The 14,440-nt window shown below is 41.2% G+C and overlaps 1 protein-coding gene across 1 annotated transcript; it reads left to right on the forward strand.

The window, feature by feature from the left end:
- The first annotated feature begins 554 nt into the window (after nucleotides 1-554).
- fscn2b (fascin actin-bundling protein 2b, retinal) lies at nucleotides 555-13,885 on the forward strand. Its single transcript, XM_088016548.1, is given in 6 exon segments — nucleotides 555-1,706; nucleotides 1,796-2,522; nucleotides 11,546-11,702; nucleotides 12,245-12,430; nucleotides 12,432-12,613; nucleotides 13,380-13,885. Coding segments are annotated over 6 exon segments (1,551 nt in total). The 5' UTR covers nucleotides 555-1,613; the 3' UTR covers nucleotides 13,586-13,885.
- Nucleotides 13,886-14,440: the final 555 nt, after the last annotated feature.

The following is a 14,440-nucleotide window of genomic DNA, read 5'->3' on the forward strand; positions in this document are numbered from 1 at the left end:
GAGGATTAGATGGATTCAGGAACAGACACGTCTGTTTACTCCTCAAAGGCGACCTATAATAGGCTGATTGGCAAGGCTGATTACATACACACACACACACACGCATGCACACGCACGCGCACGCACACACACACACACACACACACACACACACACACACACACACACACACACACACACATACACACACACACACAGAAGCAAGCACACATATTCAAAACCTTGCATGATCATTAAGTTGTTGTCTTTATACCCAGCATCTCCTTTCCTAAATTTAGATGTAAAGTCTGCCTCCCCCTTCATCTCAGACACACTTCCCATTAGAATGGAGAGAGCTTGCAATCAGAGACAGTGTGTAACCAAACCCAGCACAGGCAGGTAAGGGGAGCCGCAGTTAGGCAAGTACCCCAAAGGCAGAAGGAGTGCTCTGGTTACCCGGCGCTGTGGAAGCATACATGAGCATTGTCTCTACTCACTTCTATTTATGTGCAGGAGAAAGAGGTGAAGAGCAGAGCTCCAAATGAGGTGAAGAAAAAGAGAAAGGCAGGATTAGATACCTTGCAGGTTAGAGAAAGGCAGAGAGGGAAAAGAAGAGGATGGGAAGAAAAATCGTCAGGGAGCGGCTTAAGATTACAAAGGAGAGCATCATTCATAGCTGGCTTGAGTTGTGATAGACAGCTTATGCTTTTAGACGATTGAAGAGGTCCTCCAGTTTTCTAGGGCCTCTGAGGATGTTCTCCATCCCTGCTTAAACTTGCCTTTCACAATCTAGAAGTCTGAGCTACACAGAAAGGTAAAGCACAGTGTAAAGCTAGTTGATATGATTGATCCAAACATAGTATAGGCAAAGAAGCCAAAGGGGGGAACAGACAACACCCAAGAGAAGTCAAGTCTTGGGGAACCAAATGATTGAGCCTTCGGGGTAAATAACAAGTCATGCAAGAACAGGGGTGAAGCTGTTCAGCTGGAGAGACGAGGGAAAGAGGGATATAGGCTTCACAAGGCGAGCAAAGCAGTCCAGAGCAAAATTAGTCCACAGAGAAAGAGGGGGCTGACACTGGACAGAAGAGAGATCAAGGCTGACTCAAGGCTCTGCTGCCTCTAACCTGATTAGGGAGAACAGGAGCGGTGGAGGAGCTGAGTTCGGAGACCCGATCAGCAGAAAGTACAAGCCAGCAAGAAAAGAAGAAAAAGGAGAAGGAATTACAAGAGGGAGCCTGACGAAAGAAGCCTCTTAAATCTGGGAGCTGGAATTGGAGCCGCAGGAACTGCAGAGGGGAAGCCACAAAACCGCAGTAAGTAAATTAGGAGGCTGCGGCTGGAAAAATGTATAATGAAGTCATGGGCGGGGGAAAGAATTTGTGGTTTTCGGAGTGCTTTATGTACTGCACCTTAATGAATTGATTTCCTGCTTTTACAGCGTTTGCATTTCACCATTCACTTTGATGCTTCTCTTATTCTTCACAGCTTAAAAACTTATCCTCTTTCTTTAGTCTAGTCAGACTTTTTCTTCTGTATCTCCTGTCCCCAGATTTTAACTTCTTATTTCTCTCTCCCAACTCTTGTCACATGTCCTTCCTTACTCTCTGGACTCAACATACCCAAAGGTGAAGATGCCTGCTAACGGAAACCATCCCTTGAAGTTACAGTTTGGTCTTATCAATCATGAGGGTCGTTACCTCACTGCAGAAAACTTTGGTTTCAAGGTAAATAGTGCAAGATAATGAAACTGTTTTGGTGGAGGTATGTCATCTGTAGACATAATGTATTTAAAGGACACCTTTTTGTGTCTCAGCTGAATGCATCAGCTCCAAGCCTAAAGAAGAAGCAGATATGGACTCTAGAGCAAGACTCCCAGGAGACCCAAGTTGTGTATTTACGCAGTCATCTGGGACGCTACTTGGCTTCTGACAAGGATGGCAAAGTCACCTGCGAGGCAGATGGCCATAACTCCGACTGCCGCTTCCTCATCGTACCGCAGTCAGACGGCCGCTGGGCCCTCCAGTCTGAGCAATACCTCCGCTTCTTCGGTGGCTCTCGGGACTACCTGTCTTGTTTCGCTCAGATAATCACAGATGCCGAGCTTTGGGCAATGCACCTGGCTCTGCATCCGCAAGCCAACCTGCTGTCTGTCGCCCGTAAGCGCTACGCCCACCTCTCTACGGAGGACGGGGAAATCGCAGTGGACAGGAACATTCCATGGGGTGTCGAGGCACTCCTGACTCTCGTCTACCAGGACGGGAAGTACTGCTTAAAGACCTGCGACAGCCGCTTCCTCAGCAGCGATGGAAAGCTGCTTACAGAGAATGGGAGGGCCACAGCCTACACACTGGAGCTGAAGTGTGGGAAGCTTGCCTTTAAAGACTGTGAGGGAAAGTATTTGTCTCCCATGGGCCCCACAGGGACTCTGAGGTCAGGACGATGCTCCAAGCCAGGCAAAGATGAACTGTTTGACTTGGAGGAGAGCCACCCACAAGTGGTTTTGATAGCAGCTAATGGCCGTTATGTCTCCAACAGACAAGGTAAGAAAACACAGACCCATTTCTAAAATAGTTTTCTCTCTAAAATCCTTATATTCATTGAATCCCTGTTCCAACGCTGATTGACTGAACAAAGACTGACCTTCAGTGCCTTTGCTGACACATGCTGACCTGCTTACATTCATAATGAAGCCGAAATTGATGATTGGTAAGGGGTGCATGGTAATTATGAGTAATGCACTTTGCACTTATTATGCATAAGTTACAGTGAACAGATGCATCTTTCCATTAAAATAAAACAGATAAGACTGATTCACAGTGTGGGCCTCATGCAGAGCACCAGAGGGGAATGGCGGATTTTGGAATGGGACATCGTCTATGAGACAAAGTAATTACCCCTAAGCCCATTGGCTTTACCAACTGCCAACCAGCACTGGCATTAACTGAGAAGGAGTCAGTATGGATGATGTTTGGCCAACTCTTTTATTTAAATAATATTGGAGGGTTTTCCAGCATGATTGACCTTTTCAAGTTCACACCTGAGCATCTCTGTCAGAGTTAAGTCCAGGCATTGGTGATGTCAATCCAAAATTTTCACTTAAAATTTGTTGAGCAACTCAACTAACAACTCTTTAGCTTAAGGATGGGGAAACTTTCTCCTTCAGGATTTTATTGTAAGAAGCAAAATTCATGGCTCCATGAATTATAACAATTTGTCTAGGTTCTGAAGCAGCAACTCAGCCTAAGACCATCACACTACCACCACTACGTTTGACTGTCAGTGTGATGTTCTTTCTCTGAATTGCTTTGTTAGTTTTATGCCACATGTAGGGAATTCATACCTTACAACGCATTTCCATTTTGTCTTGGCAGTCCACTGAAAATTGTCCAGAAAATTCTTGGACAATGTCAAGATGCTTTGTGGCTAATCTGTGATGGGCCTGTGTATTCCTTTTGGTCAACAGTGATTCTTGTTTTGGGGTGTAGTGGTTTTCTTTTTTTACATATTTGTTAAAACTGTCACTATGTCAGGACACTATGGTATGAGACAGACAATCTGTGAAAAAAATCAAGCTCATCTTCCTTCTCCCAGTGCTCCCAGTTCTAACTAGAAATGACCAATAACAGTCAGAAGGAGAGTCTTAGCGCTGTTAATCATCCTTGTGGTTGCTGCTCCACACCCCTCACTCCCTGCTCTCTGCTATGCTAAAGCGTCTTCACAACAGCAGAGCCTGCCATGAATGCTAGGCTAGTTAGCAGAGCAATCCATGACGGCAGATAAACAGTTTTTCCTTGAACGGTGATTTGTATCACATTGTGCAGTGTGTACACAAGATTGATTGACAGTATTAAGACCGTCACACTTACTCTGATTGGTTGTATTGGTGGGAAGCAGTGTATTTCTTCAGACAGATCATCTGTCTAGTACTCTTGCAACATGTTGACAATTTTAACAAGTAAAAAACATGTCTTTATAAAAGTTTATAAAAGTTACATACTGCAGATTTAAGTGATGCAACTGAGGCCACTCCCGAGAATATTTAGTAGCCTACTGTTCTGTTTTCTCCATTTGTGGATAATGGCTTTTTATTATCCACAAATGGAGAAAGTTGATTCTTTGGAATCAACTTTGTAATCCTTAGATTGGGGCATGAAGTGTTGTCGATGGCTTCATGTTGTGCGACAGATTATATTGAAGTGATTTTGTGATTTTACAGTTTGGCAGTAATCAGGCCTGAAGGTGACAAGTAAAACTGGGCATAGCAGTCTAAGAAATCTAATTAATTACAGTTAATTTGTGATTTAAGCAACTGAGATTTTGTCATAAAATGGCTTCAACATAATAAGTACATACGTTAATTGTTTTACATCTGTGCTATCTCATATGCTTAAAACACATTTTGTGTGTGTCCCGGTTCATTTAGCTCTCTGCTCTCAGTGATGCGGCTGCCTGTGCCTGTGTTGATATTGAATTATGTCTTTACTCTTCAGTCTTGTGATAGGGGAACTTCAGGCGTTATTTGATCTCGGTGTTAGGCATGACATCACGTCATTGTGCTGATAGACTCCTCGTTGACCCCAAAGTAGTTTCCTCTAAAAACCAAGGTTGAATTTCTTTGATCAGTGTAAAAACCAGAGCAGTTCTAAATTAGAGTGTCACGTTTCATCTAGTTGAGTTACCACAGAGTGACTTGCCTAGAGTTTCAGTCGCCATGGTCAAAGGACCCATTGGTCTGATTTCAGAATGGATTTGGAGGTAGATTAGCATAGACCAATGGCGGTTGTCAGCACATTAGATCATGTCAGCCATCACTAGGCAGATTCTAGTCTGCAGGCTCAAGTTGCTACAACCCCTGGATGCTGTAACGGAATCTCTCCTTACTCATTGTTCCTGGTTAGCAATGGCCGCTCCGAGCAGGAACTAAATTGCTGGAAGTACTGTAAACTGATTACCATTTGGTTTCATATAAAACAAACATTTGGGATACCATGCTATGTACATTTATGCATGCTGATTATTTTTGGCTACATGCTGCTCCTCTTCCTGTTTTTGTTTTTTTTATTCTTTTAGCACTCTCTATCCACAAACAAAAGCCTCATATTTTTTTCTGCAGCACTCGCCCACTCACAATCATGCTATCCTGCTGAGACGAGTGGTGAGTTGTTTTGAATTATTGATGAAGTTGGCCCCCGTTCCTGGAGGGCGAGGGGGGGTGGGAGGCGAATCTGCTTTCAGAAACCCAAGCTGCCTCTTACCTGCAGCCAAAACTTCTACCCATGAGTCCGGCTCTAACCCGCTAATCTAACCTGCAAACAGTAAGGCTGATGGGTTTATATGGCTTTTATTATACATTAAGAACTAAATGTGTATAATGAGATTTATACACATTATACACATTTGGAGGACAGTGCATTATACACATTTAGTCCAAGTTATAGTCAAAATTCCAGTGTTAGTCCAAGAGATTTGTATCCGGCTTTAGCTAGTTTAGCAACAAAGCTAACATTAATGTTTGCTTCTTAAAGGGGCAATATTGCATAAAATCAACTTTTCTGAGCTTTAAATCATGATATGATGTTATGCCTTAATCAAAAGCATACTTGGAATGTTACCTTGATTCTTTCATGAATGTTTGAGAAATTTTTGTATTTCCCATAGTAACCAATCAGCTGTGTAAAACACCTGGGTGGACCGAGCACCACTTTCAAGATGTAGCTCCTTCTTGGAGCTGCAGCTTCTGAGCTTCCGCTTCTCAAAGTAACAGTCCTCCACTCAGCTCCTTCAGACTAGCCACAAGCAATTAGCAAACATCTAATGGAACTGTACACCTGCTGAGCTCTCTGTAAGAGTGCTGGTAAAAACATTGTTAAAGGGTGAATAGAGGAGCCATGTTGTGATGTCTTCCTGAAGGCGGAGTTTCATAAAGAACAGGAGTTTTTAAAGGAACAGGGGTCAAATTTCAAGGCTCTAAGTTACAAAGTCAAAGTTCTTATAAGTCATATTTGATAAATCTAGCATTTTTATAACAACTGAAGGTAACATAGCTACTTGATTGTGCTATAAAATGGCACGATGTAACCGGAAAACACATACTGCTCCTTTAACTGAGACAGATGTTACCAATGAATCACACATTTTAGCTGTGGTTGCCAGGGAAGAGGTTCACACCTCAACAGAAATTACTTTAAAAACACCAGTAAATCCATAAAAGTTGATTGAAAATATGATTCTAGATTTGGAAATTTTGAATTTTGCAGCATGCACCCTGGACAGATCATGAAACTTTTGGGTTGATTGTACAAACGTTTTGTGCTTTGATTGATGAATAAAACATAAATTGTAAATAACAAATTATACAGCCTCCTCTTAGCTCTGATTGGTTGATTTTTGTTGGGAGTGAAGCATTTCTTCAGACGGCAATAGTAGCTCAGAAACGAGGTGGACGAGATCAGTCTTTTCACAGATTAACTGTCTCATAACAGTTTTAGCAAATATATAACATAATATTTTTATAAAAGTGACATACTGTAGTACAGAAGTATAAAAGATGATTATTTTATGAATTCAGCGAGTCGGTATGTATTGTATGCAAGGTGTAATGTTTAGTCTCATGATCTTTCACTAGCCAGTCACAACTTTCCTGATAAACATTTCCACAAGAGTCAATGTAAAAATGACTAAAGCCAAGAAACAAGCTCTGTATTTTCCAAAATGACAGACTTTCTCCAACCATACACAAAGCCTAGGACAAAATGTGTTGGAAAAAGTACAAAAATAAACAAAGGAAAGTGTAGTCGTGATGGATGAAAAGCTGGGAGCTCATGGATAATAAGGGACGCAGGGATAGTGGCATCGGCTTACTATTAATAATTGATGTCAGAGCCGACTATCGTTGATGGATTAGTTAGGTCTGCCCCACTTCCAGACTTGTAGGTAGGACAACCTGAGGAAGGGGAGCTAGATCTGGGCTTCGATCAGAAATAAGACACTAGAACCTGTGTGTTATTCAGGAGCGCCTGGAAGTGCACTGATCCATTTGTTTCTCTCCTCCTTTGTTTTTCTTGACCATCAAGTGTGTCAAAGATGCTCATCAACAATACCGTCAATAAATAATCATGCCAGCTCGGATTAGAGCACATCCAATCTCCCTTCCCCTCTTTTTCAGGCTTTCTTTTTCCTTCTTCCTCCACCTTTCCTTCCACTGTCGGCTCTTGTCTCATCTGTGAGACAGCATCTATAAGGTCCCAGCTGAGCTCTGACTGAAGATCATTTCTGGGTTGAATTAGTGTGAAATAGACACACGGAATAGGTAGACTAAGCATGACATTGAGCTGGGATGAGAGAGAATGGGAGTGATAGGCCCCCAGGCGTTGCTACGGAGTAGAAGGGCTTAAATTTATGCTTCAGATGCACTTAAGATCAATGATAATTTAACCAGCTGTACGACCTAATGATACCTAGTTTATCAAGTGTGAATAAGATGTGATTAAACCATCTCAGCAGCTCAGTGAGCGTGACATCTCTGTCGCGTATCATCTCCTCTCCTCTACCGGTTTATCTCTGCGGTCGCTTTTCAAATGCCCCAAAAGAATATTTCAAACAAATTGGATTAACACTGTCACGAACGAGCCGCTGAAGGCTGAGTATCTAGTTTAGAGATTTCATACTGACAAAAGTCATCTGCAGCTCCTTTGTCTTTATATTTCACTTGAAAGAAGTCAGACTTTTCCTCTCACCTGTTAAAGTGCTCTTCAGCTTACCAGGGTTTAGAATGCAGATTTAACTCATTTGGATTTAATAACAATCACACAGCTCTGCCATGTTGTTTGATTATAAACAAGCTAAAGGTTAACACATGATCTGGAACAACAGGGACAAGAACAAGAACAAGAACAAAATTCCCACTGTCCAGGACATTCCATACTTCACAGGAACTATTGGGAAATCCTCACAGGTCAGTCCTACAGCAGAGTTTGTATAATAATGGCTGCACACCAAACAGGGAACGTGTTCTGGCCAGGTAAATGTGTCAAGAACAAACTGCAAGAACTCCCAACCTAGAGCTGCAAGAAGACAATTTAAAGGGGCAGTATTAAGTGTTTTCCAGGCATATAGTGCCATTTTAGAGTACAATCAAGTAGCTATGTTAACTTCAGTTGTTATAAAAATGCTACATATACTAAATATAGCTTAAAAGAAATTTAACTTTTATATTTAATGCCTTAAAATTGGACCTCTGTCTCTTTAAAATCTCCTGCTCTTTCTGAAACTCCGCCTTCAGGAAGTCACATCAAGGCTCCTCTATTAACTCTTTAACCATGTTTTTACCAGCGTTTGCCTGAGAAGTAGCTCCCATAATGCTAATTGCTGCTGCCTAGTCTGAAGGAGCGGAAACTCGGAAACCGCAGCTCAGAGGAAGAAACATCTGAAGGCGGTGCTAGGCCCACCTAGGCATTTTGCAAAGTTGAATGGTTGCCATGGAGATTAAAGGATTTCTCAAACATGCATGAAAAGAATCAAACCGACACTCCAGTGGTTATAACATCATGTAAACCTCAAAAAAGTGGATTTTACATAATACTGCACCTTTAAGAATGAATTCTGAAAGCACAGTGCAGTTATTGTGGAGTATTTTTAAAATTTTACAACACAGCTAGCTGCTACGAGAACTCAGAACAGTAGTACTCAATCAAACTTTCATGAGTTATTGCTTCAAATGTCAAAGGTGCCTGTCACTTTTTGACATACAAAAACATTATGACGATGTCTAAAACATAAAACTGATCACACAAGTTAATTCAGTTGATTATCCATATATTACAGTCGTGTTTCACAGTTGTTTTGGTTTTAATTCCCATTTAAGCCAGGTCACTCTAATGAAATACAACTGATTTGTAAAGTATATAGTAGAAAGTAAAGCAAAGCACAAACCAGGAAAGGTTAAATCAGTTTTGACAAAGTCTTACAATATGCAAGCCGGCTCTTTGGAACGGCTTTCTGGTAAAACTCAGCTAGGAAGACAGATTGATGAGTGACTGGTAGTATAAGCATTAGGTATTCCATAATCAGGAAGTGAAGTTTTACCCAGCACTGGTTTCCATGGAAGGTCTCCTCACAGACTCGGACCTCGTTTATCTCGAAGATGACGCAGAAGTGTCTGTTTACCGGGGATTGTTGCGCCCACAGGACCGTGATGAGGCGGACTCTATAGCCTGGGATCTGGGGAAGATGACGTCACAGAATGTGATAACTCTGGTATCGAAAGGGGGAAATGTCAAGAATCTGTCTGAGAAATAAAAAAAAAAATAAAAAAAACTTTTTTTTCCTTATTTTTCTTTATTTTAATTCAAACAAGTGAATAGATCATCAAAGCACAGCCAGTTGCTGCTGGAATTTAGAAAAGAAACAGTTCAAACACACAAGTCTCTTCTTCGGACATCACTGGATTTTTACGACGACTTCATTACATTCTGCTATGCAACAACATTGTGTTGGATAATCACTGCAGCAAGGGACTTTTTGTCATAGTCAGCATGTTTAGCTCATTAGTTGTTTTTATTGCTCTCTAAATAAAGACTGGTTTCCAATTCTGATGATTTATTGCGTCTATAGTCAAAGAGTCCATCCAAAGCAAAGTCAGCGTCATTCTGATTTGATCATGTTGTTATACTGATTTCATGTTGCCTTTTTCTATCTTCAATTGTTGTGTTTTTGTGATTTCATGATATTTTGTGTCTGGGTTTTATTTAATCTTGTATTGTTTCCTAATCCTTGGGGCTGAGCTGACCACTGCGGTGCAGCACTTTGGTGGAGCTTCTGCTGGTTTAAACTGTTCTAGAAATAAAGAATTTAAACTTTGCCTAACTTCAAATTCTTTTGAAGGTAAGCAAAAGCAACTGACTGCAAATTAGTTCGTTTTTTTTATGTGTGACATCATCTTTCTAATGTTTGATCAGCTGTAGTTTTATTACCATATGGTTTAGGATTGGTTGCCAATTATTTGCTACATTTGGCCCATACAATCCTCCACTCATTTCCTGTTTTTGTCTTTATTCCTTTTTTTGTAAGGAAGGAGCGGGGATTGCTCTAAAGCTGATTATATCTGAGCCCCGCTGTGAAGAAAGCAGACAGCCAGAGCTCCGGGCGGGGTAATGGCTCGGGACGGGGCTTTAGGGAGTCAGGGGTATGGAGGGAGATGCAGGGGGAAGGGGGAGGGAACAGGTACGGCTAACAAGAACAGGAAGAGATAAGAGGCACGGAGATTAGCGTTGTTAAAGGATTAAGAAAATGTTTGGGGGATATTTTGAGATGCATCTAATTAAGGATTTGGCCCTCTGCAATCTGGTGGTGCGGCAAGCATTTATCCCAACCGAAGCAACAACCTGTTTGAGATGTTGGTTATCCTTACGGCTAAAACACATGCCATGTGAAACACAGTTTTGAAATGTTTAAGAGTAACCAGTAGAGCTGGTAGAAGAGCAGGTCTGATGGTAAAGCTTCACGTTTCCTCCCTCACCAGGATGTCACACCCTGGATGGAAGGGTGTCAGCGTTTGTTTGTCGGAAACATCTGTGTTTATCTTCGATGTATAAGCAACGGAAAGGCAAAAAATAATTGCTTTCCAAGAGATTTCCTGAAAATATTTCAAAGGTGTGACTTTTCATCAGGTGTAAATAACAGAGGGACTGATGTTTGTAATTGCTGCTACGCGCCAACAAGAAACCTGCATCAAGTCAGGCTTATTTCTCCTGCACTGGCTCTTTTATTGTATTTACTTTCCATGTTTTTAATATTACCTCAGAAGTAGCTCATCATTTCTTTCTTTCTGACTATACTGAAAGTACCAACTGGCTTAGGTTATATTCTGTTTCAGACCTGAGGTTCAGTCCAAAACCTAAAGCTGCAATCGGTGTGTTTTTTTCTGTAAAGTTATTTTCTCATAATTCTTTCCCTGAACACCTTTTGTACATTTCTACAACCTTTATTCCCAGTTGCAACTTTGGCTAACCTCAGAGAGCATGAACCCTTTTTTGTTGTTTCTGTCCAACCAGAGCTAAGCTAGCACGTAGCTGCTTGAAAATGAACAAATTTGGAGTTTAGGTTACTTATGAGCTAGTATGTTTAAATTTTGAGCCTTGTAAAGTTCAAGAACATCCACAACAGGTTTTCTATGGGGTTAGAATCCCCAAGCCCATTCCAAAGAAAAATAAAGCTTTAAAATACTAGTTACTAATACTAATAGAAGTTGAATTTGGGTTTTAGACGATGAAAGCAGAGCACCCGAGATGAGTACGTCTAGGTTTTAAGTTATAAATTAGCTTATTTTTGCTAATTGTTATGTTGCTAACTAATAATGGTAATACCAGATGACAATAAGGCATTTCTCTCCATTTTGTATTCATGTAACATATTCAAAACAGAAGTTGTACTGACTATCTGTCTCTGGGTTAATCTAATACGAACCACTAGAAGCGCTAATAAATAGTTTGTACCTGCAGCTTTTTTTTCTTCTATTTTATCGTCGAGTTAACGGCGACATGCGTCTTTCCTGTGGCCCTCCCAGGAGTAAGCCTGGCCGCTAATCAAGAAGACGAAACTGACACGGAGACGTTTCAGATGGAGATCGACAGGGACACCAAGATGTGCACCTTCCGCACCAGCCAAGGTTTCTACTGGGCCCTGGTGGCTCACGGCGGCGTCCAGAGCACCGCCACACAAGTGTGAGTGAACGGCCGCGTGATGCGTTCAAATGGAGTCTCGATAGAACCGCATAGGTTTTATTTTACACTATTATTAGATGTAAGTGGGCGGGAAACACTAAAGCATAGTTTCTGAGCAATTAATTATTTCTTGTTAAAAATAAAGTCAGTTGGGGAATTATTTTACCTTAAGGTGAGGAAATGCAATGACTGATGCTTTCATTATAAACTTGGCATATAATCCTAAATTCATTTCTGCCGAAAAATTTACTTAGGAAATTTTGAAGGGGGTGGGGGGATCGTGAGCTTGAAAAGTTGAAAATCTGAGAGAGAAAAAAAACACCAATATTTTGAGATTAAATGCAAAAAGTTTCTAGAAAAAACTTGTGGAGCTCAGAAATGTCTTTTTTTTTCCAGAAAATTTCTGACATTAATCCCACAGTTTATGAGTTTTTCTAGCAACCTCCTTTTTTCCTATCTATAGTGACCCTAATATGTTGTCGTATATAACTGTTTTTTTTTTACTATGCGAAATAATTAGAGGGATTTTTTTTTGCCCACAGATCTGCAAACACCATGTTTTCAGTGGAATGGCTCAGCCACAAGGTGGCGATAAAAGCAAGCAATGGCAAATACATCTGCACCAAGAAGAATGGCCAGTTACTGGCAGTCAGTGACACCATAGGTGACTACTGCTCTCTTTCCTGCCGGATCTCCTTATCTCTAACCCTCGTTGAGCCGACTTGTTTGGTTTTTTCCTCCAGGTGAGGACGAGCAGCTCACTCTGAAACTGATCAACCGGCCCATGCTGATCCTGAGAGGGGACAACGGCTTCATCTGCCACCACAGGAACTCCAACACGCTGGACGCCAGCAGATCAGTCTACGACATCTTCACCCTGCAGTACAGCAGTGGAGCCTATCACATTAAAGGTCAAGTCCAGTTTAATACCATAACACATTCTGCAACAAAACAATGCAAAGTGCTTTACATTGTTAAGACATCTTACAGTCATCAATTATGAAACAAGAAATAAGCATTATATTTTGTACATTTATTACTAATCAGAAGTGTCTCTAAACAGGTTGGGTTTTCTGCCTGGATTTTAGAGGAACTCAGTGTTTTGGCTGTTTTTGCAGTTTTCTGGAAGTTTGTTCCAGATTAAGTGTAGCTTAAAAAACTGAATGTTGCAAATCTCCCCCACTCAGCTCCTTCAGACTAGCCGGCAGCAATTAGCAAAGAGCAAACATCTGGTTGAACCGCATCAGCTGAGCTCATTATAAGAGCTACTTCTCAGTGTAATGCTGGTGAAACGTTGTTAAAGGGTTAATAGAGGAGCCATGTTATGACGACTTCCTGAAGGTGGTTTCAGAAAGAGCAGGAGTTTTTAAAGAGACAGAGGTTCAATTTCGAAGTGATAAATTACAAAGTAAAAATTCTTTGTTTGTGATTTTTGTGATTTTTAACTCACAAATCATGTAGCCCAGGGCTCCAGTTTCAATGAGTTAAATTACAAAGTAAAAATTCTTTTAAGTCATATACAGTATAGCATTTTAATAACGACTGAAGGTGAAATTGTTACTTGACGGTACTACAAAATGGCACCCTGTGCCTGGAAAACACATAGTACTGGCCCTGTAAGCTCCCACACAGCAGGTCACCGGTCTGCCCCTCACTGGTTCCTCTGTGCCGTTGCAGGTGTGGACGGGCGGTTCTGGTATGTGAACAGCGGCGGGCTGGTGTGTGCAGACGGCGAGGCTCCGGAGGATTTCACCCTGGAGCTCCTGGAGCGCGGCCGCCTCGCCATCAGAGGGAAAAACGGAAAATACCTACGCGGAGACCAGGGAGGGACACTGAAGGGAGACGGACTGAGCCTCAGCAGCTCGGCTCTGTGGGAGTTCTAGAGCGAACCAATATGAGACCCAACTGTTCTGCCAGGCTCGGAGATTCACTGAGGAGAGAAGTCTCTAAAGTTTCCTGGTGCTGAAGAAGGGATGGATATTCAGCTGAAGAAGAGCTGGAGGAAAGACCATGCAGTATGATCAGCCAACAGAAGTATTTTCAAGATCTGTAGCCTCAAAATTAGCCTGAATAAACATTAGTTTGGTGTTTTTCTTTGAGATTGTTTTCCAGTAGATACTTGATGCAAGAAGAAATTCATGTCTGAAACTGTAGAAATAAAGGCATTCAGTCATAAGTGGAAATTTTATCGTTTGCCTTCACTTAATGCTATTAAAATCAGGCGCTGACAGATGTAGAAGTTAATCATGGGTACAAAATAAATAAACTAATTTAGGGATTAAGTGATGTATTTCAGGCTGGTATGATCATAACAAACTCCAATGTTTTTTTGTTTTTTTTTTTCAGAAAAGGAATCTATGAATGCAAGAGCTTCTGTAATTTCAAGTTTCAAAAAAATTGTTGCTGAGAAAGCCCACTTATTGTATCCAACAGCAAGCTTCCAGGAGAACTTTGAATATTTGATCACCCTACTTAGTGGAAATGGTAGTTCACATTTAAATCGGTTTGCTTCCTGGCAAAGAACCAGCTTTTAAATCCAGTTCATCCATTTTTGATAAGGCTGAGGTTTGGGCCACTTTAATAACCTGCGCTGTCCATTCCACATGCATTTATAGGCTTTTATTTCACAGTGAAGTTAAAGAATTTGAAGTGATCCTCCTTTATCATACCACCCAAATTCTGATCTGATTACAGAAAGTCCAGGACAAATTTACGATTGTGGAATTTAAAATGTATCA

This window comes from Poecilia mexicana, unplaced genomic scaffold, assembly GCF_051168715.1.
Source record: "Poecilia mexicana isolate PSO_F unplaced genomic scaffold, ASM5116871v1 scaffold_19, whole genome shotgun sequence".
Classification (NCBI taxonomy): Eukaryota; Metazoa; Chordata; class Actinopteri; order Cyprinodontiformes; family Poeciliidae; genus Poecilia; species Poecilia mexicana.